This window comes from Panthera leo, chromosome A1, assembly GCF_018350215.1.
Source record: "Panthera leo isolate Ple1 chromosome A1, P.leo_Ple1_pat1.1, whole genome shotgun sequence".
NCBI classification, from domain to species: domain Eukaryota; kingdom Metazoa; phylum Chordata; class Mammalia; order Carnivora; family Felidae; genus Panthera; species Panthera leo.
This window is the reverse complement of record NC_056679.1, coordinates 225,381,892-225,407,446: the sequence shown is the minus strand read 5'-3', so window position 1 is coordinate 225,407,446 and position 25,555 is coordinate 225,381,892. Positions and strand designations below refer to the sequence as shown.

General features: G+C 47.4%; 1 protein-coding gene across 1 annotated transcript in view; it reads right to left on the bottom strand.

Moving 5' to 3' along the window:
* Positions 1 to 4,628, bottom strand: part of RETREG1 (reticulophagy regulator 1) — a 129,982-nt gene extending 125,354 nt beyond the window's left edge. Inside the window, exon 1 of the mRNA XM_042952907.1 lies at positions 4,313 to 4,628. Coding sequence (XP_042808841.1) covers positions 4,313 to 4,605 — 293 coding nt within the window. The 5' untranslated portion in view covers positions 4,606 to 4,628. The remainder of the gene's footprint in view (positions 1 to 4,312) is intronic.
* Between the last annotated feature and the right edge of the window lie 20,927 nt (positions 4,629 to 25,555).

The window sequence follows — 25,555 nt, the reverse complement described above, 5'->3', positions numbered from 1 at the left end:
GGGGGCGGGGAGGGTAAGGGAGAGTGGAAAATGGGTGGTGGGCATTGAGAAGGACACTTGTTGGGATGAGCACTGGGTGTTGTATGGAAGCAAGAAATCATGGGAATCTACCCCAAAACCCAAGAGCACACTGCATACCGCATATTAGCCAATTTGACAATAAATTATATTTAAAAGAAAAGTGGTGTCCTTGATTGCCTCTGCGAGGAAACTGGGTAGCCAGGGACAGGCGTGGGAAAGAGATCTCCAGGCTGTTTAGCCTTTTGTACTTTTAAACTTTTGAACTGTGCAGCGGTATTAGCGTTTTCTTAAAATAAATAAAATTTAAAATTAAGAGAGACAATTTCAAAAACATGTCCTCTGTTGGTAAAATGAGGAAGACCCAGCCCTGAGACTACTGGGCTGGTGCCCAATCTATTTCAGGTTGTGGAAATCCTGCTTCTCGAGACAGGCACTATATGGGGTCTACATTTTATCAAGCTCCTCTGAGCCGTGAGAGCATACCATTTCTTAAGCATTATTTAGCATTCGAGCATTTTTCATAAAATATATCATAGATGAGAACACATGCACAGGTTTAAAATAATTAGAATTTTAATGCCATGTAACTACCACCTGAGTCAAAAAATAAAACACTGCCTGTGCCCCAGAACTTTCTATGTGTCCCTCTGTGGTCATACCTTCTCACTCTTCCCAGGCATAAACATTTTGTTGATTTTAGGGATAAGAGTGTCTTTCTAATCTCCTATGTGCATGGCCCTAATCAATACTGTGTAGTTTTGCACATTCTAAAACTTTCAAGAACCTGGATCGTCCTACATGTATTGTGTGATTCTTCTGACCAAAGTGATGTTTGTAAAATTCATCTATATTGTTGCCTATAGCTGTAGTTTATGTTCATTGTGATATAGTCTTTTATGATAGGAGAACATGTACCAAAATTTACTTACCCGTTAACATATTCATGGACACTTTGACTTTTTTTGGGGGGTCCCCATTGTCTATAGAAAAAAACAAGTTCAAACACATGGTCTGACATTCGAGGTGACCACTGCCCCCAAACATGTGTCCCAAACAACTAGCCAGTCTCATCTCCTTATTTTCTCTACCAACCACTGTGTGACTGCATGAAAACACGAAGTACAAGTTCTTAAGGTTGGAATGCTTTTGACCGTATGTTAGATCTACCCCAATCATTCCTGTCCGTTGGGGTCTTGTTCAAGCATGACGGCCTTATGAAGAGCCACAAGCTCTTCCATCCACTTTGCTGTCACTCCCCCCAAACTCCATCAAATGAACTATCCTCTTTCTGATTCTTCTCTTACGCTTCCTTCACGCAACTTTCTGTTATACCCATTGGTTACAGGCATCTCTCAGACTTTGTGCTCCTGGTTCACAGCACGAAAATCTTGCAGATTTTACACATGCAGGTAAAAAATGTTAGAGCTTTTGAGCCCAAACTCAAAATCATGAAAGCTACAGCTCACATCAAGTACTAAACCATTCAAAAAAAAATATTTTTAAAAAGTGAACTTCCACAAAAATGAAATAACACCAATTAAAGAGAAAACATCATCACCATCGCTTAAGATTAGGGTTCCTTACTTTGAACGCTGATCTGTTTTTCTCATGAAAAATACCAAATTTGAGAGTCCCCAGGACACAGAATGTTAGAGCATCACATAATTTAAGACCACTTGATCAGCACACTATTTAAAGAATACGGTGACTGTGAAAATTGTTTTAACCCCAAAAGCAACAGAGGGGGATAAAACACCAACAGTTTAATAAAATTAATAAATGGGTCAGAAATTGCAATTAGTAAGTATTTAAGAATTTAAAAAGCAGGACAATTATCTTTCTGTCAAAGAAAACATGCACAGAATGTAGATAATGTAAACAGGAGAAGAAATAAAACAGAGAAGCAGAAAGCTGTAATTGGACTGAATGCCTGGCCACTGTTTACCTGCCCATCAAACTCATAAAAATAGATGGGGGTGCCTGACTGGCTTGGTAGGTAAAGCATGCAACTCTTCATCTCAGGGTCATGAGTTCAAGCCCCACGCTGGGCACAGAGCTTACTTAAATATTGCTTTTAATGGATGGAAGACATCACTCCAAAATAACACCAAATATGCCTTTCAATTACTTTATGCAAAAAACATTCTCTTTAATGGCTGTTATTAAAAATATATCAGAAAAAAATGTTTACAACTTACACTCATTAGGCTAAAGTTGTTAACATAAAGAGTTCCTACAAATCAATAGGAAAAAGCCCAATAGCACAACTAAAAATATGGACAAAGAAAAAAATATATATATATATACAAAATATATATATTTATAAATATATAAATAGATAATGCAAAGAAAAGATAATTATAATGGATCTTGAACATGAGAAAAACTGCTCAATCCCAGAGAAATGCAACTTAATGCCAAACTGGGACACGCTGTTTCACCTACCTGCTTTTTAAGATCAAAAAGTTTGGTATAACACTGTTTGCAAGAGTAGAGAGGAACAGGCAGTCACCCATATTGCTGGCTGGAGTTTAAATTAATAGAATTCCAAGGACATTCTACAATGATATCCATCAAAATTACACATGCACATTCTCTTGGACCCAAAAATTAAACTTCTGGGACTCTTTCCTACAGAAATGCTTTCACATATGCAGAATAATGCGTGTCAGAGGCCATTAGCTCTAACACTAAAATAGCAGAAGTTTGGAAATTATCTTGGTCCATTAGGAGACAGGTTAAATAATTTGTAGCATCCTAATGATAGAATCCTATGCAGTTGAAAAAGAATAAGTGATTGCCAAGACATAGGAGAAGAGGAATAGCCCAAATAGTATCTCACAATTTGTGTAGAATATTGCCTATTTGCTAAAACATTCACAATCTGGAAAGCTACAGAGGAAACTGTATCCTTGGTTGCCTCTGAGAGAAAACTGGGTAGCCAGAGACAGGCATAGCAAAGACAACCTCGAAATGTGTATCACTTTGTACCTTTAAACGTCTGAACTACGAGGCTATTACCTTATTTTTTAATAATAAATAAGTACAATTTGAAAAACGAGGGAAACACAGCCCTGAGATTATTTGACTGTGGCTCCGTGTAGCATAATACAACATATCCTCCTTATTTGAGGCCTTACAAAACTTTATAACAGGATAAAGAAATTTGGAATAAACAGTAGAAACACACACAGCTAGGATACCCAAAGTAAATTCACATTCAAGGACCCTGGTAAGATATCGCTCATTTTAAGAGGAAACCAGGACTGGTACAGATCAGTAGAGAAATCTTCAAGTTGCTCTGGTTAACAAAGAAAATGGCAGACTGTGTATGTTTTGGTTACTTTATATCCTAACGTTAAGGTTAAGAAATCTGTGTCCTGTAACAAGGTATCTCCTGCCAAACCCCTGCTTATCCTGCACTGGTGTGGATCATGCTTGTTATGAGGACACAGTTGCAAACAAAGAACGCTTTTCTCCACCCCCCATCAGACTGGTAACAGAGGAACGGCACGTCCTTCGGTGAAGGAGTGAGACACTTTCCCTGTCCTTACTGGTGAAGGGCTCTTTTTGGAGAGACAAACCTGTTGATCAGGGGCTTTTCCGAGAACATTCCTGTGTATTCTATCTGTACTTCACCTGAAAATACGACTGTTTTCCACACTGTGCACACCTGGGTGGCGGGGGGAGGGGGTGATGTACCTAATCCACCTGTTTGCCTCCTGTTTTCTCATCAGGGAATTAAGAGAGTAAACCCAACCCTCCAGGGAATGGAAAACAAATCATTCAGTGCCTATCAGGTGGCTGATGAAGGCGGCGCAGTCTTGAGCGTGTACCTAAGCTGGTCCACACGCCTGCTCGGGGTGCGAGAGCGAATACAAGTTCAAGCACGTTTGCACTGGCATGGTTTTGGCAAGCAGGTGAAAACCCGTGAGTTTTCGAAAGCAAAGGCCCAAGTTTCCGGGCACGCTCGGCACACCTGTAGGTACAGGTGCTTGCGGGCCAGCCAACCGCCTCCCTTGCCAGGGTGGATACACACACGGAGGGTGACAACTGTGTTTGTAGCAAAGCGCTTCTGCAGGAAAGTTGGTGTGTGTGTCTACCTGTTCGAGAAAGGTGGCCCCGAAAGTGGGGCAGGGCGGACACTTCCGTCGCAGGGTTCAGCGTGCACAACCCCCCCCCCCCCACACACACACACACACACCGCGCCCGGGGCGCCCCCTCTGCCCGCTCCCGGGCGCCCCAAGGTCACCTGCCCTCCTGGGCGTCCCCACCCAGCCCGAGCTCTCACCAGAACAGCAGGTTGGCCGCGACGAAGCCGAGCAGGCTGTGCAGCGGCCTCTTCCAGCTCAGGAGCTCGTCCGCGCGGCAGCCCAGCCACAGCACCGGCTCCCCCAGCAGCCAGGTCACGGCGGCGGCCACCCCGCCGGCGGCCTCCTCCACCTGTCGCCCCGCGACGACCGCCACCGCCCCTTCCTCCCGCGCCTCCTCTCCCTGCTCCTCGGGGGGAGCCCGGGGCGGCTCCGCGGCAGCCGGGGCCGGGCATCCCTCCGCGGCGTGCTCCGGAGGCGCCGGGCTCGCCATGTTCGGCCGCGCTTGCGGGCGGGGACGGGCGCGCGCGCGCGGCGCGTCCGGGTGTCGGCGCGGCGAGGGCGGCGGGTCCCCGCGCGGGGCGCGCACCGCGGGGCGCCGGCGGCTGGGTGCCTCGTGACGTCAGCCCCGGCGGCGGCGACGGCGGCGGGGGCGCCTCCCGGGGGAAGTGGGTGCGGCCAAGCTCGCGCGGGGGCGGGGCGCTGGGCGGCGTCCCGGGGAGCGCGCGCGTCCCCCTCGAAGGCCTCGCCCGGGACCCGGCGGAATCAACGGGGCATCTTGACTTCCTCGGGCCGGGGCCGCCGCTCGCCCCTCCGCCGGCCTTGGAGGGCGTTACGGGGCGCCCCTTCCGCGGGCAGCGGATGGCAGCCCAGCGCCTTTGCGGGCACCGCCTGGACAGCCTGCGCGGAGGTCTTTCTTTTAGTCCTCTGGGAATAATGTGATGCTAGACATGCTGGACTGAGAAAGGAAAAAAAAGCAAAACACAAAAGCAAAAAAAAAACCCCATTTGGGTCAATGAAGGAGCGTCAGGCCGCAGCGACGGGGGAGGGGAGCGACTTAAGCAAAGTCCGCTGCCCCAAAAATGCACGTTGGTCTGTGGGAGGTGCAGGTGAGAAGCCAGAACCCAGGCGGAGAAGGGACCCCTTGCGCGTGTCACCTAAGGTTTGGCAAGCCTTGACTACGGTTACTTCTGAGTCACTCTGGTGTCCGTGCCTCAACAGCCATCAGAACCTGGGTAAGGCGGCTGTGAGGGGTGACAGGCAACCCTGAGACCGCCCACACCGGGCCTGGCCCTGGCATTGCAGGGTTGAGTTGGGGATGGGGGGGGTGGGGAGGCAAGCAATGTCATTGTTATGCTCGCTTTTCGCCGGTTGCATTTTTTTTTTTTTTTTATGTTCTATTCTTCAATCCTCCTGTTCTCACTTTTCTCTAGAGTAAAAATTCCCCTTCCCTCTCCGGGGCATTCTACCGGCAGGGAATTAGGGCTGCTTCTATCTTCTTGGGGTTCATACTGGCCACCAGCCCGCTTTCACAAGATGCATGGGGCTCATTCCCAGAGCAATTAAAGCCTGTTGTTTCAAGGGAGCCTCTGGGGAATGCTCGATAATGCTCACCTGGGCCGTCATTATGTTTCTATCTCCATGGATACGTATGTGAAAATTCATTGATCTGTACATTACGGGTGTGTGTGCTTGGCCGTTTAGATGACACACCTCAAGAGGGTATATTCCTAGAGTTCACGCAAGGGTTTCTTGAACCCCTACTATGTGCCCGAAACGCTTTGCTAAGCTCGGTGGCCACGGGAAGCTCACGGGCCAAGGAGGGGCTAATTACAATGTGATAACCGCTGTGGTGGAAATAATTGCTGGGTGCTGAGAGTCTTCATTTAAATCAAGCTACCCCAAATTAGGGAAAGAGCAGCAGAGTCAGGTTTTAGGAGCTCTTTGTAATAATGGCATCTGCCCTGAGTTGTGAGGAGGAGGGACACAAGGTGGTGGGCGGGGGGAGTAATTTCTGTTGGGAGATCAACATGAGAAGGTGTGCCGTTACAGATGGGGGTGCACACTTCCTTGTGTACACCTGCAGGGTGCACTGAGGCCTTGATGATCCGCCGGGGGTAGAAAGGTTGGGGTTTTCCAGAAGGCGGTGCAGGATCTCTGGCGCGTCCGACTTGCATTTGAAGAGAAGCTGACAACCGGATAGAAAGTGGCCAGGGAGGCAATGAAAAAGCACCGTGGAAACAATTCGGGTGTTTTTTCCGCGGAAGAAAGACTACCTTTTTCCACGTGTTGGTTCGCTCACTTGGCCCTCTGCTGCAGAAGCTTCTGAAAGAGAAATGATGCTTTATTGTGTAATCTGGCCTTTGTTTAGGATGGGGCACAGCCCCCTGGGGTACGATATTCTCGTTTTCACTAGACTCTGCAGCTGGAGGGGAACATGCAGGGCAGAGCAGGTCATCCCCATTGTCCAGACCGGTGGGGAGGTGCTCCCAGAAACATGAATGTGATTCTTCACATTTCTTCTTCTCCCCCTGAATTCTAACTATTGCTGCGAGGATCTGTGGAAGTAGTAAAAAATGTGGACGTGGCACATGAAAGCTAAACTTTGGTTTCTCTATGTGGTTTGCAACACTTACTATATTTAAGACATATCGGGATGCTTGCGTGTCTCAGTCAGTGATTAAGTGTCTGATCTCGGCTCAGGTCACGATCCCTGGGTTCATGAGTTCCAGCTCCGTGTCGGGCTCCTTGCTGACAGTGCTAAGCCTGCTTCGGATTCTCCCTCTCTCTCTCTGCCCCTCCCCTGCTCACGTTCTCTCTGTCCCTCTCAAAATTAAAAAAATAAAATAAGAGAGAGTATCTCTTATATCTTATTATGCCTACCGCAGGCTATATGAAATCTTTTTTTTCTCTCTCTTAAGATTGCTACACAAAAATGCTGCACAAAACTGGTTGCGAAAAAACCTGGCCTGATTGCCCTAATCTGCCTTTTTCACCTCTGACCTCTAATAATTGCTGACAATGTCACAGGAGTAGAACGTAGACACGTAAATAGGTGCTACTCGGTGTTTTTCTTAGTCTAATTGTCTTTGTGATGCTTCAGCAATTTATTCATTACTAAGATTGCATAAAAATAATACTTATGATTACACCAAACCTTGTCCCCTAGTTTCAAGAACCTGTCATGTTTAAAACTCATTTGGGTAACCTCACTGTTCAGGATTCTCTTATGAATTTTGAATCTCTGTATATTGGGAACAGAATGGTGAACACCAATGAGCAAGACAATTTGAAAATATGTATCCGAGGAAAATGAGTAAATTGGGAATGTATGGAGGGATGGTGGGGCGGGGCGTAGGAGGAGAGAAAATAGTTGAGGCCACCGAATCTAAGAGATTAGAAAATCACTTTTAGAAAATAACACAACCCCAGCAAAGAAAGCCAAAATACACATAGGAAGTCTTAAAAGAGTCTGCTCACTTTTGTCTTCCAAAAGTAGCTGGAAAGCTTGTAATAGGAGAGAAAAATAAGGAATAATTAATTCTCACTTCAGGATCGACGTAGCATCAAGCTAAGCCTAAGAATGAGCTAGCAGTGCCCCAGTATTGCTTTTTTTTTTTTCCTTAAAATGTTTTCTGGTAGAATCCTACAGTGAGCCCATGACCAGTCATATACAAGGAGCCGTGCATACATGTTGTATTGTTTATTCGTCCAGCAAAGAGATGCTTTTGTGTTGATAATATTATTGAAGCAATTTTACCTTCCTATTCTCACCATATCTAGTCCTTATTCCTAATTTTCCCTAATTTCCTTGTCACTGAGCCAGGAGAAGTAAGCCCAGATAAATAGGAACAATATTCCAAAATGCAAACACATAGGAAATGGAAAGGAAAACTGTACCCGGTTTCCAAGGCACAGCTGATAGAAGGAATTGGTTATTTCTGCTTCAGGGTTGACTGTTGTGCTTATAAGAATTGGAATATCCAAACTAGAATAGTCTACACTTGACAAGTGTCTGTCAGGGACGTGCTTACTGGAGATGAACAACCTTACATCAAGATGGTGGCCATCTGTATACCAGCTGGGGCACCCAGTTTAGGTATCGCTCCCTGGTGCTACACAAAAGAGGTTTTCAGGACTTCGGAGTGGTTAAAGAGAACTGAGGTCACACTACCATAAGAGTGTATCCCGAAAAGGTACAATCTGTCTATGGCAGGTGCATGTACATGGGTAACAAAAATCACTCCAAGACATTAGCTTCCAAGCCCTTCCCACTGGGCTAGCAGTCACACCCAAATCAGCAGACGAGCCACTGCTCTGGCCCTATGCCGGAGACACCATCGAGGGGCCGTGACTGTCGGTTGACCCACAGACTGGACCTGGGCAACTGCAGGCTCCCCACCCCCTCCCCTGTCCTTGGGATGTATGTTTTATACATCATCCCCACAGTGCAAGCCATTTCAAGGATACAGTCTTGAGGGAGTCAGGTGTTGTTGCTTATCTGGACAGTGTATGTGACTGAACCCAGTTAAGGCCTGTTTACAGACTTAAGATTCTGGCCAGTGGGTGTGGAGATCTTGCCCAAGACAAGCCCGGTCTGTAAGGCCCCTGCCTGCTTAACCTGCCACCCAGCCCTCTGCAGTGGTCTGCCTCCTCCTCCAGTCTCTCCCTGCCCTCCGTGGGTGTGTACAGAGGCGGGGTGTTCAGATTTCACCTGGGGAGCTCCCAAGGTTGTGAACCACCACCCTGGTCTACAACCTCCTGTGGGTTTTTTGCCCCCTTATGGTCCTGGATCTATCTCACTGCAATTCTACATCATTCATCCCATCTTTCTTCTTTTAGTGATCATGAAACGTTCATTAAAGGCTGGTTGTGGGCTTCTAGTGAGAGAAACAAGGCTGCTTATGTCCATCCCGGCGCTTAGGTCATAGGCAAGGGAACCTGCAGAAGGTAGCCAGGTGATACACAAATCCAGGAGGCAGAAGGGAGGCCAGCCTGGCCCTGGGAGGAAACCCTGAGCAGTCCTGAGCTAGAGGACCAAGGGGGATGGGCCGGTGGTTGCTCAAAAGGGCCTCCTCCTATGTAGTGATAAGGAGTTTGAGCTTTGGGGTCATCGGGGGGGCTTTCAGCAGGACAGTTGAAGGGCTTGGTTTGTGTTTTAGAAAGGTGTCTCTGGACAGTGGATGAAACAGAGCCCGTCAAAACCGCTAGAAGAAACTTCTTCCTTGTCACTAAGGTGGGAACACGTTTGGCCGTGTCAGGAGGGTGCCGGATACTGAGGTCTGTAGCTCCGAGGGCAGCAGGCTCCTGGCCAAGGGGTGGACCCAGGCAGAGGGGGTGGCCAGCAAGAAACTCATCTCAATGCGTTCAGAGGCACCGGCCACAGCGGATGGACTGCGTATGGGATAGAAAATATATTGAGGCTTTTGGGTACGCAGATCAGATGGAGGAGAGTTTTGAGCACCATTCTACAAGCTAAGTCCCTAGTCCCGCGAGCAATGGAGAGTTCCCGAAGTTTGTGGATGGATCTCTTTCTGTTTGTTTTTACCAAGAACGTCGTAGACTCAAAACACCAGTCCCCTGGGGTCCCAGACACTCTAGCTTGACCTCCATTATCAAAGCAAAACTGTGGTGTCTGTCTTCAAACCCAGGTCTGTAAATCAGGCCTCCAGCCTCTAGGGGTAGTCTCTAAGCCAGAATTAGATCCGTGGAAAGTAATGAAAATAGCTGTGAGAGTCATAGCCCACGGACATCCCTTCAAAATGTAACAGCTTGTTACCTGTTACTAATTTTAGCTCACTAGAAATTAGGCACAAAACCTGGTGACCCTTTAGGCTGTGATAGTGGCCCAGGGCGTGTTGAGAACACGCACGCAAGGCGTGTCGCCTGTATCCCTCAGGCCGTGTACGACTGGGCACAGCTGGGTGTTTACAGCCAGGCGTGTTCATGGGGACCCCGAAGCTTTACAAGACTCAGGCATCTTCTGAACCATCAAAGGAGTTTTAGGATTTAACACAGTTCAGAGTTGAGTATGTTTGCAGCCAATTCATTGAAACCGGATGGTTTCTCTGTACCCCATTTGCATTCTCCTTTGCTTTCCCCCTGCCCTAAGCCAGAACTACCCCCAAAACCGGAGGCAGAGTCCGGGCTACCTGGACAAGAGTCTGGCTGGGACTGAAGGCCATTCTCCTTTCTCTAGGGAGAAGATACATGTGAGCCCAGGAGTAGCCTCTGCTTCTAAGGCTGGCTTTCTGCAGCCCCCCACTTCCCCTGGTGTCGGGCAGCAGGATTTCTTACAGAAACTCTGCCAACAGCTAGCATCCAGCATACCTGTAGACAGTTTATTCTCCTGTGGATGAAGTTGCTCTCGCTCTTGCCCTATCAGGAAGGGAGGTGGACAGAGTTGGAGCGGAGAGGCTCCTTCTGCAAGAATGTCCACCCCAGTGGGTTCCAGAGAGGGCCCTGGCCACACACCTTGTAAATGAAGCCTGTTCCGCAGGACAAGGGGCCATCACACAGACATGCCCACCACCCCCAGCCGGAGAAGCAGCATTTACAACTGCCTTTTCAAGTACAGTAACCCACGGTCCCAAAGACAGGAAACGCTGGAGTAAGTTTTAGTCTGGTCTCTCCTTTATTGTCTCCACCTGGAGTAACCATGTGTTAAGCCAGCCCAAAACAGTGCTAGTTCATGCGTGCTGTCTGGCATGGTTATTTTTAATTTTTTTTCAAGTTTTATTTATTTGAGAGAGGGAGAGAGGGAGAGAATCTCAAGCAGGCTCTGTGCTGTCAGTGCAGAGCCTGATGTGGGGCTTGAGATCATGACCTGAGCCCAAATCAAGAGTCAGATGTTCAACCAACTGAGCCACCCAGGAGCCCCTCTGGCATGGTTATTAATAGCACTTTGCTTTCTTTCTCAGAAGTGTCTTGATTTGATCGATAAATTATATGGACTCCCCATCTACCTCCAGGCTTTCGACAATCGCTGAGAGCCCTTCTTCTTTTCTTTTTTTTTTTTTAAGTATATGAAATTTATTGTCACATTGGTTTCCATACAACACCCAGTGCTCATCCCAAAAGGTGCCCTCCTCAATACCCATCACCCACCCTCCCCTCCCTCCCACCCCCCATCAGCCCTCAGTTTGTTCCCAGTTTTTAAGAGTCTCTTGTGCTTTGAGCCCTTCTTCTTAAAGGCTCTCGTGCCCGTATCCCTCGTTCTCCAGTGTCAGGGCCTCCATGCCTGCTCAAGCTGCATCGCCTGCTGCCAGTGTGCCCCCCTCCTCTTCCAAATCCAGATCTTCTCAGGCTGTGTTCCTCATTCTTGGAACTAATGAGGGTTTTCAGTGAAAGCCAAAGAATGTGGAATTGGGGGAAGAATTGAACTGGAGCTATCCATGAGTGTAAGATCATGATGTGATATTCTAGCCGTGTCCATAGAAAGAGCCTAGAATCAATGGCACCCCATGGCAGTGAGCTCACTTGGAGACCAGGTGTTGCTTTCTATTTCCTGCCAGAAAAGAACAGCGGCTCCTTAGAGAATTGGCTGATACTGGGTCTACGTTAGGAACATCTTGTGTGCCAGGAAGCAAGATATGTTCAAAGATTATTTAAAAATCTGTGTCACAGGGACACAGAAGCCAGCTTTGAAAGGGAACCCACTTACCAAATCTGGGAAACTTTGAGGATCAAAATAATCATCTTGGTAAATGATGATATTGAGTTAAAAAAAATCTTGTGGCTCCATAATGATACTCAAAAGGGCTAGGAGGGAGGCTCTGCTTTAGAAAAGATTATAAGTTAGTAAGTTTAGACTGTAGATTTAGAAAAGCACCATTTTGTTAACTCTCAATGTAATCAGTGATTCAGGCAATGGTCATCAATGACCCCCTGGGAAAAAGACTAAGGAAGATGTGTTTACATTTTTTTAAGTTTTTTGTTTTTTATGTTTGAGAGAGAGACAGAGCTCAAGCAGGGGAGGGGCATAGAGACGAAGACAGAATCTGAAGCAGGCTCCAAGCTCTGAGCTGTCAGCACAGAGCCTGACATGGGGCCCGAACTCACGAGCAGTGAGATCATGACCTGAGCAAGAGTCGGACACCCAACCCACTGAGCCACCCAGGCGCCCCAAGGAAGACATGTTTACATGATCTCACAGGTTAGTTACTAATCACACAGTGTGTCTTTGCATTGGAGATACCTCCACCTTATCTGCACCTCATCAAGCTGAGCATCTCCAGAAGTGGGACAATGTGACCTTGTGAGTCCCCTGACCTGATGTTACAGGAGGGACACAACAAACCTGGCTGGAAGCATTTGACCTGAACCAAATCCTAACAGAGCAACGTCCTACGTTCTACAGGTCAATTGACCTGGATCTTCAGGTGTTTGGTATCGACAGAGGAACAGTTTGAGGAGAAGAGATGTTGACAGCCAAATCAATGTGTGAGACTCGATTGGATTCTGGGTCCAAAAAAATGCCATCGAAGACATTTGGAGGAAAAATAAGGAAGATTTGAGTCCAGATTCTATGCTAGATGATTTTATTGAATTAATGTTGCTTTTCTTAGGTGGGATAATGGTGTTCTGGTGACGTAAGAGAAAGTCCTCCTTCTGAGTGGTACGACATGCGGTATTTGGGGGTGAAATGCCGTGATGGTGTTTCAGCACTAGGGAAGTAGAGATAGAGAAACAGAGAGATGGGGGAAATGGGTGTGGTGAGATGTTGGTGAATCTGTGTGAGGGGTATCCGGCTGTTCATTGTACTGTTCTTTCAACTTTCCTGTGGGTTTGAAATCTGTCAAAAGAAAAAAGAATGTTTTCTAGAAGACTGTGAGAAGATAGGAAATAAAGTTCTTATAGTTTTCATTTTTTTTTTTAACAGACAGTCCCCTTCTCTTTCCTCTTCCTCAAGACTGTGACCTTCAGCGGTTTCTTCTTTGCACAAACTCTTGCTTGACTTAATATCATTGTGACAACCCTGAGCAAGGGAAGCCAATGATGGCAGACACGTTGTAGCTACAGGAAATGAGATGTTTCTGTCTTCTCCAGAGAACTGAAGCTTTTCTTTAATTCTCTCTTCTATTGAGCAAGAGCCTATGTACTAGGTACTTAATCTGTGTACTGTGTCCATAGTTCTATGTACCCGATCCTTATACTTTGTACGAGATCCTATGAGAGGCACCATGAGTGATACAAAGATCAACATCAATATGGTTTCTGCCTTCAAAGGGCTTAAAATCTAACACACAAAAATTGGCTCAGTGGACAGTTTTTGAATGGCTGTTATGAGCTAAACAGAAGACCAGGACTAGGGATCTAATTTTATCTATCTATCTATCTATCTATCTATCTATCTATCTATTTTTTATTTAGTCCAAGGTAGTTAACATATAGTGTAGTATTGATTTCAGAAGAAAAATTTAGTGGTTCATCACCTACATATAACACCCAGCACTCATCCCAACAAGTGCCCTCCTTAATGCCCATCGCCCATTTGGCCCATTCCCCTACCCCAAGCCCCCAGAAACCCTCAGTTGTCCTCTGTATTCTCTTATGGTTTTCCCCCCTTTCTGTTTTTACCTTATTTTTCCTTTAGGGATCTAATTACTATTGTTACTATTAAAATCTATTAGTATCTATTATTATACACGGTCCCTGCCATCAAGGAGCCTCTTGTCTTTGAGAAACACAGACACATACATCAATTTCAAGACAATAAGACTAGCGAAAAGATCTTTATCATTGTCTAAACGCTATGACCAAGCATCCAGGGACAGCTTACGAACAAAGAGTACATCTGAGTTAAGGCTTGAGGAGTAGGTTGGAATGTTTTCAAAACAAGTTGATAGGCATTCCAAGTAAATTGAATAAAATATGTAAAAGCGTGAAGGTATGAAGTGACATGTTTGGGGATCCACAGGTGCTAAATATAGCTAGAATTTGGGGTTTTTTTAGAGAGGAGTCAGAGATACGGAGCTGGGAATAGAACTTGAACTTGTTGATAAAGAGCTTTCATGTTACATTGAAGAGTTTGAGCTGTATTCGTTAGACCGTGGGAGACTTTGGTGGTGTAAGTGTCACGATCAGATTCTTAGGTGACCCTGGTGGTGGAGTAGCTTGTGGATTGGCAGGAGATAAAGCAGAGAGACTGGTTAGGAGACTTTAAAATAGTCCAGGTGAGAGATGCTGAGAGTCGAAAGCAAGACAGGGGACAGGGAGGCAGAGAAAGGGTAGCGGCAGGAGGCATGTTGTATACGGCACCAGTAGGGCTTTGGTGACTGAATGGATGTTGGAAAAAGAGGGAGAGGGGATTGTCAAAGATAACCCTGTGTTGGGGTTCTCCAGAGAAACAGAACCAATGGTGTGTGTGTGTGTGTGTGTGTTGTAGAGCTGGGGAGGAGGGATTTAACGAATTAGCACCTGCAGTTGTGTGCACAGGCAAGTCTGAAACCTGCTGGGTAGACTTGGAGACTGGAGATTCAGGCAGGAGTTAATGTTGTAGTCTTGAGTCTGAAGGCAATCTGGAGACAGAATTCCTTCCTACTCAAAGGATTTCAGTCTTTTCTGTTAAAGCCTTCAACTGATTGGATGAGGCCCACCCATACTATGGAGGGTATTGTGCTTTTTCTCAGTCTACCGAGTTAAATGTTAATCACATCTAGGGGCACCTGGGTGACTCAGTTGGTTAAGCATCCAACTCTGGATTTCATCTCAGGTCCTGATCTCCAGTTGGTGAGTTCGAGCCCCACGTCAGGCTCTGCACTGGCAGCACGGAGTCTGCTTGGGATTCTCTCCCTCTCTCTCTGCCCCTCCCCTGCTCGCTCTCTCTTAAAATAAATAAACATTAAAAAACAAAATAAATGTTAATCACATCTAAAAAATCACTTCACAGTGACATCTGGTGTTTGACCAAAAAGAAAAAAAAAATGGGCACCATCACCTAGCCAAGTTGACACATAAAATTAAGTGTTGTCACACCTCATTGTGCCACTGCTAAAATATGACGTAGAGGAGAAAAGTTGAGAACAAACTTAGAAAAAAAAACCCCATCAATTTAGAAGGTGTTAAATTTCAATTGGTCATGTCTAGTGGTCAATTAGAATATAGGAGACAGATCTTCCCTTCCTTTTTTTTTAAAAATAGATTTTATTTTTAGGTAATCTCTATACCCAATGTGGGGCTTGAATTTACAATCCTGAGATTAAGAGTCACGTGCTGTACGGACTGAGCCAGCCAGGTGCCCCGTTAGACAGAGCTCTCTAATGGGCCAAATTTAGAGATCTTAGTGGAAGCCGTGGGACAAGGTGAGGCTGTTCCACAAGAGCCTGTTCATTCATTCAGCAACAGATGCCTCCTCTGTGCCTCTGTGAGCCAGACGGCAGACCACGGTGTACTCAAGGTAATGTTCCTCTCCTCCTAGAGCGTAAATTTTAGAAGACTTGGCAGACCGTGAGCAAATACGCATATGGACATAAAATCCTAGGCTGTGATGTATCATATACGTTGGTATCGTATACTGCTGTATAACAAACCGTCCCCAAACCCGGCGGCCTGAAACAACTTTTATTTGCTCACGATTCCGTGGACTGGCGTTGGGGAGAGATCAGCTGGAAGGGCGTGGCTCAGATCCACATGGTGATGTGGGGTTCACGTGTGCATCCAGCCCAGTTAGCAGGTGCTGGATGGCAGGAGGCTGGGGCTGTCAGCAGATATGTCTGAGTCATCCCCCGTGTGGCCTCTCCAGCAGGCTGGCTTCGGGCTTCCTCACCTGGCAGCTGGCGGTCCGTGAAGGCATCCCCCAAGGTGCCAGCACGTCGCAAGCTTCTGGTTGGGTCACATTTTCTAACGTCCCAGGGGCCAAGGCAAGTCACATGGCTAAGCCCCGAGTCCGTGTGAGAGGCGACAGCACAAGAGCACGGGGGCCATGAACATGACGTAACACAGGTTAAGTGCTGTGCAGAAAAACAGGACAGAGTGAAAAGGGGAAGTGCTTTGGAAGAGACGGGGTGGGGGGCGGGTGAGAGAAGTGACTTTTGAGCAGACTTACATGAGGGAAGACAGCCAGTCACATGGAGTTCTAGAGGCAAGAGCGAGTGAGGATCGTGAAGTGAGAACGAGTTTGTGCTCCAGGAACAAGAAGCTAAAATGAGAAGAGCAGTGTGACCGGGGACTAGGGGTGGCAGAGGGAGGGAAGACCAGTGAGTGAGGAGAGGAAGGCAGTGGGGCCTCACGAAGGGCACAGCAGACCATGCACGGTTTAGATTTTGTTCTAAAAGACGGTAGAAAATTAATGAAGGGTGTTGTGCAAAACATGACTTCATTCAATTTTCATCTCTTTTTAACAATTTTTTATGTTTATTTTTGAGAGAGAGAGACAGCGTGAGCAGGGGAGGGGGCAGAGAGAGAGGGAGATACAGAATCCGAAGCAGGCTCCAGGCTCCGAGCTGTCAGCACAGGGCCCGACAAGGGCCTTGAACCCACAAATTGCGAGATCATTACCTGAGCCGAAGTCAGATGCTTAACCGACTAAGCCACCCAGCCACCCCTCATCTTTCTTTTTAAAGTTTATTTATTTTGAGGGGCACCCTGGGTGGCTCAGTTGATTAGGCGTCTGACTTCGGCTCAGGTCATAATCTCACGGTTCATGGGTTTGAGCCCCACGTTGGGCCCTGTACTGACAGCTCAGAGCCTGGAGACTGCTTCAGATTCTGTGTCTCCTTCTCTCTCTGTTCTTCCCCCACTTGTGCTCTGTCTCTCTCTGTATCTCAAAAATAAGTAAAAATATTAAAAAATTTAAAAAAAATAAAGTTTATTTATTTTGAGAAAGAGTATATGACCACATGCGAGCAGGTGAGGGACAGACAGAGAGTGAGTGACAGAGAGAGAGAGAGAGAGAGAGAGAGAGAGAGAGAGAGAGAATCCCAAGCAGGCTCCACACTCAGCACTAAGCCCAAGGTGGGGCCCGATCTCAGGAATTGTGTGAGATCATGACCTGAGCTAAAATCAAGAGTGGGGCACTCGACCGACTGAGCCACCCAAGAGCCCCTCAATTTCCAGCTTGAAAAGATTGTCCTGGTCATTGATGAGGAGACAAGCAGGAAGCAAGATCAGTCAGCGATTACCGGACTAGTCAGAGATTGGTAGCGGTGGATATGGTGAGAAATGATTGGATTTGGAACTCATCTGGGACACACAGCCAACAGGAATTGCTAATGCATCCAAAGTAAGATGTTAGGGACAGAGAGGAATTACAAATGACATCTAACCCCTGTAGACATAGGGAAGCTGGGGGAGAGTAAATTCTCTCTTGGGAGAGGAATTCCTTCTTGGACATACTATACTTCATATGCCTAATATGGGTCCAAGTGCAGACAAACAGGAAACTGGATATAAAAACTGTGAGCTCAGGGAAGAGGAAGTCAACATCTAAATGACACAAAAGCCCCAGGAATCCATGGGATAAATTGGAAGATGTGGTAGAAGGTACAGTGTTTTCTGCTTCTTTGGTTTTCATAATTAAGTAGGAAGTTGGGGGATGGGAGGAATAGTGACATGAAGTTTAAAAAGAGAGGAATTTTGAGATAGTGGCCTTGGGACCCAGGAAACCATGGGAGTCCCTTCACTAGGGAAGGGTGGGAGGGTGGATGTGATGGGCGGCCTCTGAGAATCATGGTCATAAGCTCAAGGTGAGAGTGTGCTTGGGTGTTTCTCTAGCAACATCCAGCCGCTCACATACAGACTTAGAGAATCGGGTTTACCGTGGATGGGTTTTTTTTGTTTTTTTTTTTAGGCTAAGTGGAGAAGAGGAAGGGATAAGAAAGGAGTTGAGGGTGAACACAATTGAATGATTACAGTGATGGACCAGAGATTCTAATCTGGGGCAGGAGGGAAGTGAAAGCGTTGAAGAAAATGGTGGCTTCATGGCTGGGAGGTCCTGATGAGGTAACATGGTTAGAGAAGTGTACCTAGCAGGGAGTATGCTAAAAAGCAGTGGAAAGGAGTCAGTGGAAGCTAGAATTTAGAGGGGGAGGAGGTCATGAGGTCGAAGGATCAAGAAGTCAGGGCACCGGGTGGATTGTTCATGTGAAAGAAGTCTGCAGAATCATGCTGCAGAGAAAGTCAGCGTGAGCCAGATACTTGGATGAGGAGGGATGGTCTAATAGCATTGCTCTAAAGATCCTGAGGATTACGTCGCGGAAATGAGAGAAATGGTCTGGAAGTACCAAGGGGACAGTTACGGCGTAGTAGGCCCGGCGGTACAGGGCTGGGAACCAGAGTCCTCACCCAAGAAGGCTGCAGGGAACATGCCAAGACTGAGTTAGAGCTAAAAGGTGGAACATTGGAGCACCTGGGTGGCTCAGTCGGTTGAGCAGCCGACTTCGGCTCAGGTCCTGATCTCGCCGTTCATGAGTTCGAGCCCCGCGTCGGGCTCTGTGCCGACAGCTCTAGAGCCTGGAGCCTGCTTCAGAGTCTGTCTCTCAGTCCCTCCCCCCACTCACACTCTGTCTCTCTCTCTCTCTAAAATAAATAAACATTAAAAATATTTTAAAAAATAAAAGGCGGAACATAAAAGAGAGGAGGTGATTATGGGCAGTTTGCGGATGACAGATCACGAGCTGCTGAGAACACAGGGTGCAGCATCGGGAGAGAGGGAGGCACCTGTCGTGTGTGGCGAAAGGGAGGATAAGCTGTTCGGGCTCGCTCCAGGCAGAAGCAAAATCAGGGTCAGCAAAGCTCATGTGGACTTAGCAATTGTTACTCACATGAAGCCAAGTTCTGCTTCTTTGGCCATGTCCTGAACTACTGAAATTGCCAGATAAGCACTCTATGAATAATTTATCATCATAGGTAATGTTTACTAAGCTTTAATTACGGAGCTGTCTTTGAAGAAATCGATCTCATCCTATATATCTTGGGTATCTTCAAAGTTTTACATTCTGACTTCAGTTTATTTGAAATTAATGGAAAAAACCAGGAACCTAAGGAAGAATGAATGTGAAATCATATATAACATGCAATGAGATGAAGCTGTTCTGACCTAGGAACACCACCACACGTGGCACAGTAGCTGCACTTGGGCCTACTACTTGGGCGACTTGGCCATAGTCCACTGGATTTGTTTGGTTTTTGTAGGTTCCACATTTGTGCATTAAAAGGCAACAGGATGGGGGCCTCACCCTGAATCTTCTAGTTCTTTGGTGATGACGCTAATTCCTGCCATTCCCCCTGGGATGCCATGGCACTTTTGAGCCACCATCTTTTTCACGGAGGGGAGTCGTTTCAGAGCATTCTCCCTGACGTCTGCACTGTGGTGGTAGTCTTACCCTAAGGCAAGAACCGATGTGAGGTGAGGTTGTGCAACGACCAAGCATGTCTAGTTCCGTTATATGTTTGGGGTCTGGGAAAATGACCTCCAGATGGCGCCACGGACCCGCTGTAGCCATTGTAACTTGAATCTGGGCCTGGGATCCACTTATTACCTAGCCCCAATATCCCTGACTCTAACAGAGGCCCGTGAGGATGATTAGTGACTCTAGGTGTTAATGTCTACCAATACCCTGTCAAAGAGTCGTCAAAACGCTTGGGCATTCCTCAGCATTGTTACCCAAGTAGATCCCTTTGGTGAAGGACCGGGAGATCAGACTTGTGTGGTATTGCAGGGGGCTGGGGAGACAGTCTTGCCTTCAACCAATGGGCTTGGGTCCAAAAACTGGCTCAGGCCGGGAAACCAGACAAGAACTTGAGACTTTTAATTGGGATGGTGTCCCCTCAGCTTCCTGGTCATCCATCCTTGACTTTTTTTTTTTTTTTTTTTTTTTTAATGTTTATTCATTTTGAAAGAGTGTGAGTGCATGTTTGAGCAGGGGTGGGCAACAAGAGAGGGAGAGAGAGAACCCTGCATGGAGCCCAGTGCTGGGCTCCATCACACAACCACATGATCATGACACGAGCAGAAATCAAGAGTCTGACGCTTTAACCAGCTGAGCCACCCAGGTGCCCCATCTTTGACTTCTTTTAATCGTACAGATTGAGCAGTCTCTTGTTGGCTACCCATCTGTTTTGCCCTTAGGGATGCAGTAACTAATAGGGTTTTGAGTTAATTCCCTTGGATGTTCCTTTCTGGCTGGGAGAAGAGTTTTTCATATTTGAGGGAAAGAGTCCTCACGAATATCTCTTGGCCAGAGGGACAGACCGTGGCAAGTGACAGCCGGCTGTCCACCGAAGCTTGTTAATACAATCAGCACGTACACATTCTCCCCTTACGTGATGCAGAGTGTAACTGAAAAGGTAGCTGCCCAGCCTGGGGCTACATTTCCCAGCATCCCTTGCATGGAAGTAATGCCAGGTGATGTCACTTCTAGACTGAGGAGGTTAAAAGGCATGTGTTCTTATCCAGTCAGTTGCTCTCTTTTTGCCAACTTTGTTTGTGGCTAGGGTAACCTCGGAAGATAAATGTTGAAGGAGGCAGAACCCCTGTCAGCTGGGCCCCTGAATAGCTATAGGAGCAGAGCCAATACCCTCCTACCATTACATCCTTCTTGGTCCACTATGCAAGCAAGAAATGGTCCTTAGTAGCAGTGGGCACTTGAAATGTAGGTGTTCGCCAAAGCAGCTGGGGTTACCTAATACGTACTATGCTCTCTATACATTCTTTATCAAATCTACCTAGAATAAAATCGTTTCTGTAAGGATGGATTTTTACCAGATTTGAAGGCGTGTCTCTGATGGTCTGGCTAGAGTATAGGTTATGTGACATATGTAAACATCACCGGAGAGGCCCGGGGACGTTTTTCAGAGCCGGGCAGTTATTCACAAGTGAAAATGAAGTATAACTGGGGTGCCTGGGTGGCTCAGTCTGTTGAGCGTCTGACTCTTGATTTCAGCTCAGATCATGATCCCGGGGTCATAGGATCGAGCCCCGCACCGGGCTCTGCTCTGAGCACAGAGCCTGTCTTAAGATTTTCTCTCTCTCTCCCTCTGCCCCTCTCTCCCACTTGCACTCTCTCCTCCCCTCTCTAAAATTAAAAGAAAACAATGAATTATAATAAAGGACAATGCTAATACAATCAGCAAGTACACATTTTCTCTGTCCTAAGCTCCTTGATATAAGCAGTCACGTGGGTCCTTGTAGGCTGTACATCTTATGTACCTCCAGTTCTCTGGCCGTGCTTATCCGGGGCTCTCTGGATGCTCTTGCCACGGATTTAGAGGACACTCCCCTGGAGGGCGTGGGTATCGGTTTCCTATTGCTGCTGTAATAAGTTACCACCGACTCAGTAGTTTAAAGCAGTAGTTTATTTTCTCACAGTTCTGGAGGTCAGAAGTCTGAAATGAGACCCACAGGGCCAAGACCACGGTGTCACCAGGGCTGGCTCCTCCCGAGGGTTCCAAGCAAGAATCCTTTGCATGCCTGTAAGTTGCCTGCGTGGCTCCACTGTGACCCCTTCTCTGCATCGCTACAGCCTGTGACTGCTGTCACCACGTCTCCCACTACTGAGCCTGATCTCCTGCCTCCCTCTTACAAGGACACATGATTGCACTTGGCCCCACGAGGATAATCTCAAAACCCTCAGTGTGATCACATTTGCAAAGTGTCTTCTGCCGTAGAAGGTAACCCTCGCAGGTCCCGGGGATTAGGATGCGGACACCTTCCAGCCTGCCACAGTGTGGGATGTGGCTTCCATGTGGCTTTGAAAGGCACCAGCTGACAAGGAAATGGGAGGGGACTGGCTCCCCACCTAGTGCAATTCAGCCAATGGGAAACAGGAGACAGGACCGACTCAGGAAATGTCTTTTCTTCCTTCTCCAGGACGGCTGCTCCGAGGCAGGAGTTTCCTATACAATCTGTGCAGACACATCCCACGTGGCCCCGGTCTTGCTGAGCAACTGTCGGGTCTCCTGGTGGGCCGAGGGGAAGCAGGTGCGAGCACGGCAGGGCAGTGCTTTGCATGGCTTCCCATCCTTCTCTGCCTCGCTCCCTTACCCTCGCTGCCCCGGCTGCACTTCCCAAAGCACTAGCACTTGACCTCTGTTCTCCGGGGCGGCGGGGGAGTCTCAGCCAGGGAGGCCCCCACATTGAAAGTTACCATTTCCTCTTTCGTTTAAGAACCAATTCCTGAGCATCTAGCGTGTTCAGACCTGGTCCTGGTTAAGAGTGACGATAACAAACCCAAGAAGATTTCTGCTCTTCTAGAGATGACCTTCTAATTGCGGAAGACTTACCATAAGCAATTAAGTAAGAAAATGCTATTTCGTGGCAAGTGCTCCTTACGGCACGGTGATACAGTAAAGGCTCTTCTATATTTGGTGGTGAGGAAAAGCCTTTCTGGAGAGGTGACATTTAAGCTGAGGCCTGAACGGCAAAGAGTCACAGGTGCAGAATCAGGGGAAGGAGAAGTGGGCTGAGTGGCCATGTGACATCACGTGGGGACCCAGTCTTGCCTTCAACCAATTTGGAACCGATGTGCTTCTCACACGGATGGTGCTAGGTGGCACGGTCTGGTTGAACAGCAGCAGAACTTTACTTTTAAAAAATTCATGATTCTACCGAGCAGCGGAAGGCCAGATGGTTTAAAATGCAAAATAAACACTTGAAGCGGGAGCTTTCTGCTCGCCCGTAAATGGGACTTTCTCTTTGTCGTGAAGGGATGTGTTTTATTTTAGAAGTAAGTAAGATTTCCTCCTGCTGTGTTTTCAGCTCAACCTCATTTCAGAGGAAGGGCCGTGAAACCAGAAGTTCTGAGTCTCTAGCTCCCTCACGTGTATCAGACAGAAATTGGGTTATAAGCCCATTTCCTTCTGTCTCCAGCGTGGTTTTGTTTTTATGATTAGCTGGTATTTGTGTCACAGTGCTTTCTGCTTTGCCTCATTTCAAATGCTCCTGCAAGATCAATTTACATCGTAACTCCGAGCATGGCCTAAAGGAGATGTGGGCTTCGTAACCAGAGGACACAACATCTCTTCAGATTTTTTCTTCGATAGTAAATGTGTTTAATAACACTGTAAAATGTATTATGAAAAAAAGAAAAGTTATAAATGGTTGCTGCTGCCGTAGAGAAATGCAGTTGGGTTTTAAAGGAATTTCGATGTTTTATCTAGTGACCTTGCTACATTCATCAACTCTAATAGAAAATCCAACACGATCGGTTGATAAACTAGGTGTTTCATCACGTCAGCTGTAAAGAGTGACACTTTTAAATCTCACCCATTCCTCATACGTTTATGCCTCTTTTTGGCTTACTGGCATGGCTAGAACTTTCTCAGCGGGGGTGGGGGAGGGGGGCGGCACTTATCTGTCCCCCCTGCGTCAGCTGAGTGGCCTTGCAGGCCGGGGGCTGAGAGTCATCTGCAGGCCCAGCATTTGCATGTCGGGCGGTTGCTGTTGGGAAGATGTGCCCCTTTGGCTCCAAAAGCACGTGTCCCGTGTCCCGAGAGCCTAGCAGATGTCGTAGTGCCCCCGCCCCGCCCGCCCCCGCCCTGTTTGACCTTAGCTTTGGGTGTCATGTGGGAGCCCTCCTGTCACACTCTGTCGGGAGAGGAGAATTAGACCCCACCTTTTGATGGGAGGATCGTCAAAGAATTTGTGGGTATGTCTAAAGACAGCACGGTGGGTTCTCCGGCCCAAATTATTTACATTTCTCCTTCACACGTTTCTGGGCACGTGACGCCAATCCCATGACTGGGGCTCAGCTCCACTGACTGGGAATCATTCTCCATGGGTTCTTGGATACACCCTGAGTCATCCTTCTTTTTTTTCCATCAGTGCCACAGACTTCTATGCCTCCCGGTTTCCCCTGTGGGAATGACGGTCTCCATGGCAGTTATGGCTGCCCCACGACTGTCCATGGGGGACAGAAAACTTGCCTCCGTAGCACACAGCTCTTCCAGTCCGTGTTAACCAGCTGCACTTGAGAAACTACACCCAACGAGCCTCGTTCACCCTGGAACTTGACTGACGTGACAAAATCTTGGGCTTGAGGCCCGAACCCTGGATGCCTTAATAAGCAAGGCTTTGATGGGTCTGGAGAGGGAGGGAGTGTATTTTGCGTAGAGCTAGTGGCTGGAATAATCTGCAGACGCACCCACGTGTTGAGGTTAAGACAGACCAGTTGGGGGACAGTCCCTGTGGGGCTTGTCTGTCTCTCTGTGGCCTCCTTACATAGGCGTGTTTAGCACAGAATCTTCAGGTTGGTGAGACTTCTTTCATGTCTGCCTTGTCCTCCTCAGGTGTAGGTCGCCCTGGCCTCACAAGCTATACGGTATCTGTTCTACCACATTCTATCAGAAGTGGAGTGACTATGGCTGGCCAATACTCACGGGGATTAGAGTTCACCTTTTTTATGGGAGGGGTTATCAGGAAGTTGCAATGTTTTTTTTTTATTTTTCTAATGTTTATTTTGAGACAGAAAGAGTGTGAGTCAGGGAGGGGCCGAGAGACGGAGAGAGAGGGAATCCCAAGCAGGCTCCGCACGGTCAGCCTGACGTGGGACTACATCTCATGAATCCATGACCTGAGCCGAAACCAAGAGTTAGATGCTCAACCAACTGAATCATGCAGGTGACCCAAGAAGCTGCAAGGTGTATTATTTTGTTGTTGTTTTTGTTGTTTTAAGGTTATTTATTTTGAGAGGAGGGTGGGTGGAGAGAGGGAGAGGGAGAGAATCCCAAACAGGCTCCACACGGTCAATGCAGAGCCCAGGGTGGGGCTTTATCCCACAAACCGGGAGATCGTGACCTGAACTGAAACCAAGATTGGACACTCATCTAAATGAGCCACCCGGGCGCCCCAAGAAGTTGCAACATTTTTTAAAACTACCACACACGCTAAATTGCAAGGGAGGCTGGGGAATGGATTCTGTAGCTTAGCATTGACCGCAAGCTACGATTTAAGGCAATTCTATTATAAAAGGTCAAAGAAGAAAAAGGACAAATGGTCAAAGGGCAGATCCCCAGGGGATGGTTAGCAGTCTCCGCCCCAGGCAGCTTTGCAAGAGATTAAAATCAAAGCCAGGTTGTCACAGCCGAAGAGATTATGAGCAGGGCGGAAGGTCATTTCAGGCAAGAGAAGAATCTGTGTGGACGGATACCTGGAAAAAGGACTGAGGGGGTCACGTGTGTCTGTGTACATCAGGGGAAGCTGGTGATGGCACAGTGGTAAACGAGGGGCGTGTCCACGTAAAGAAAAAAAGAAAGGATTTGGATTTTCGGGTAGCTTTGTGAGAGAAGCAAGCTTTCAGACAAACTTGGATACGAATGCTCTGTCCCCTGTAGTTTTGTCATTTTTCCGCCAGGTGTGCTTAGATTATAAAAGTGGCCATAATTCTTCAACCTCTTGCGTGACTTTGCAGCAACTTCCATCATGATACGGAGGGGCGCCTGGGTGGCTCAGTCGGTTGGGAGTCCAACTTCGGCTCAGGTCATGATCTCGCAGTTCGCGAGTTCGA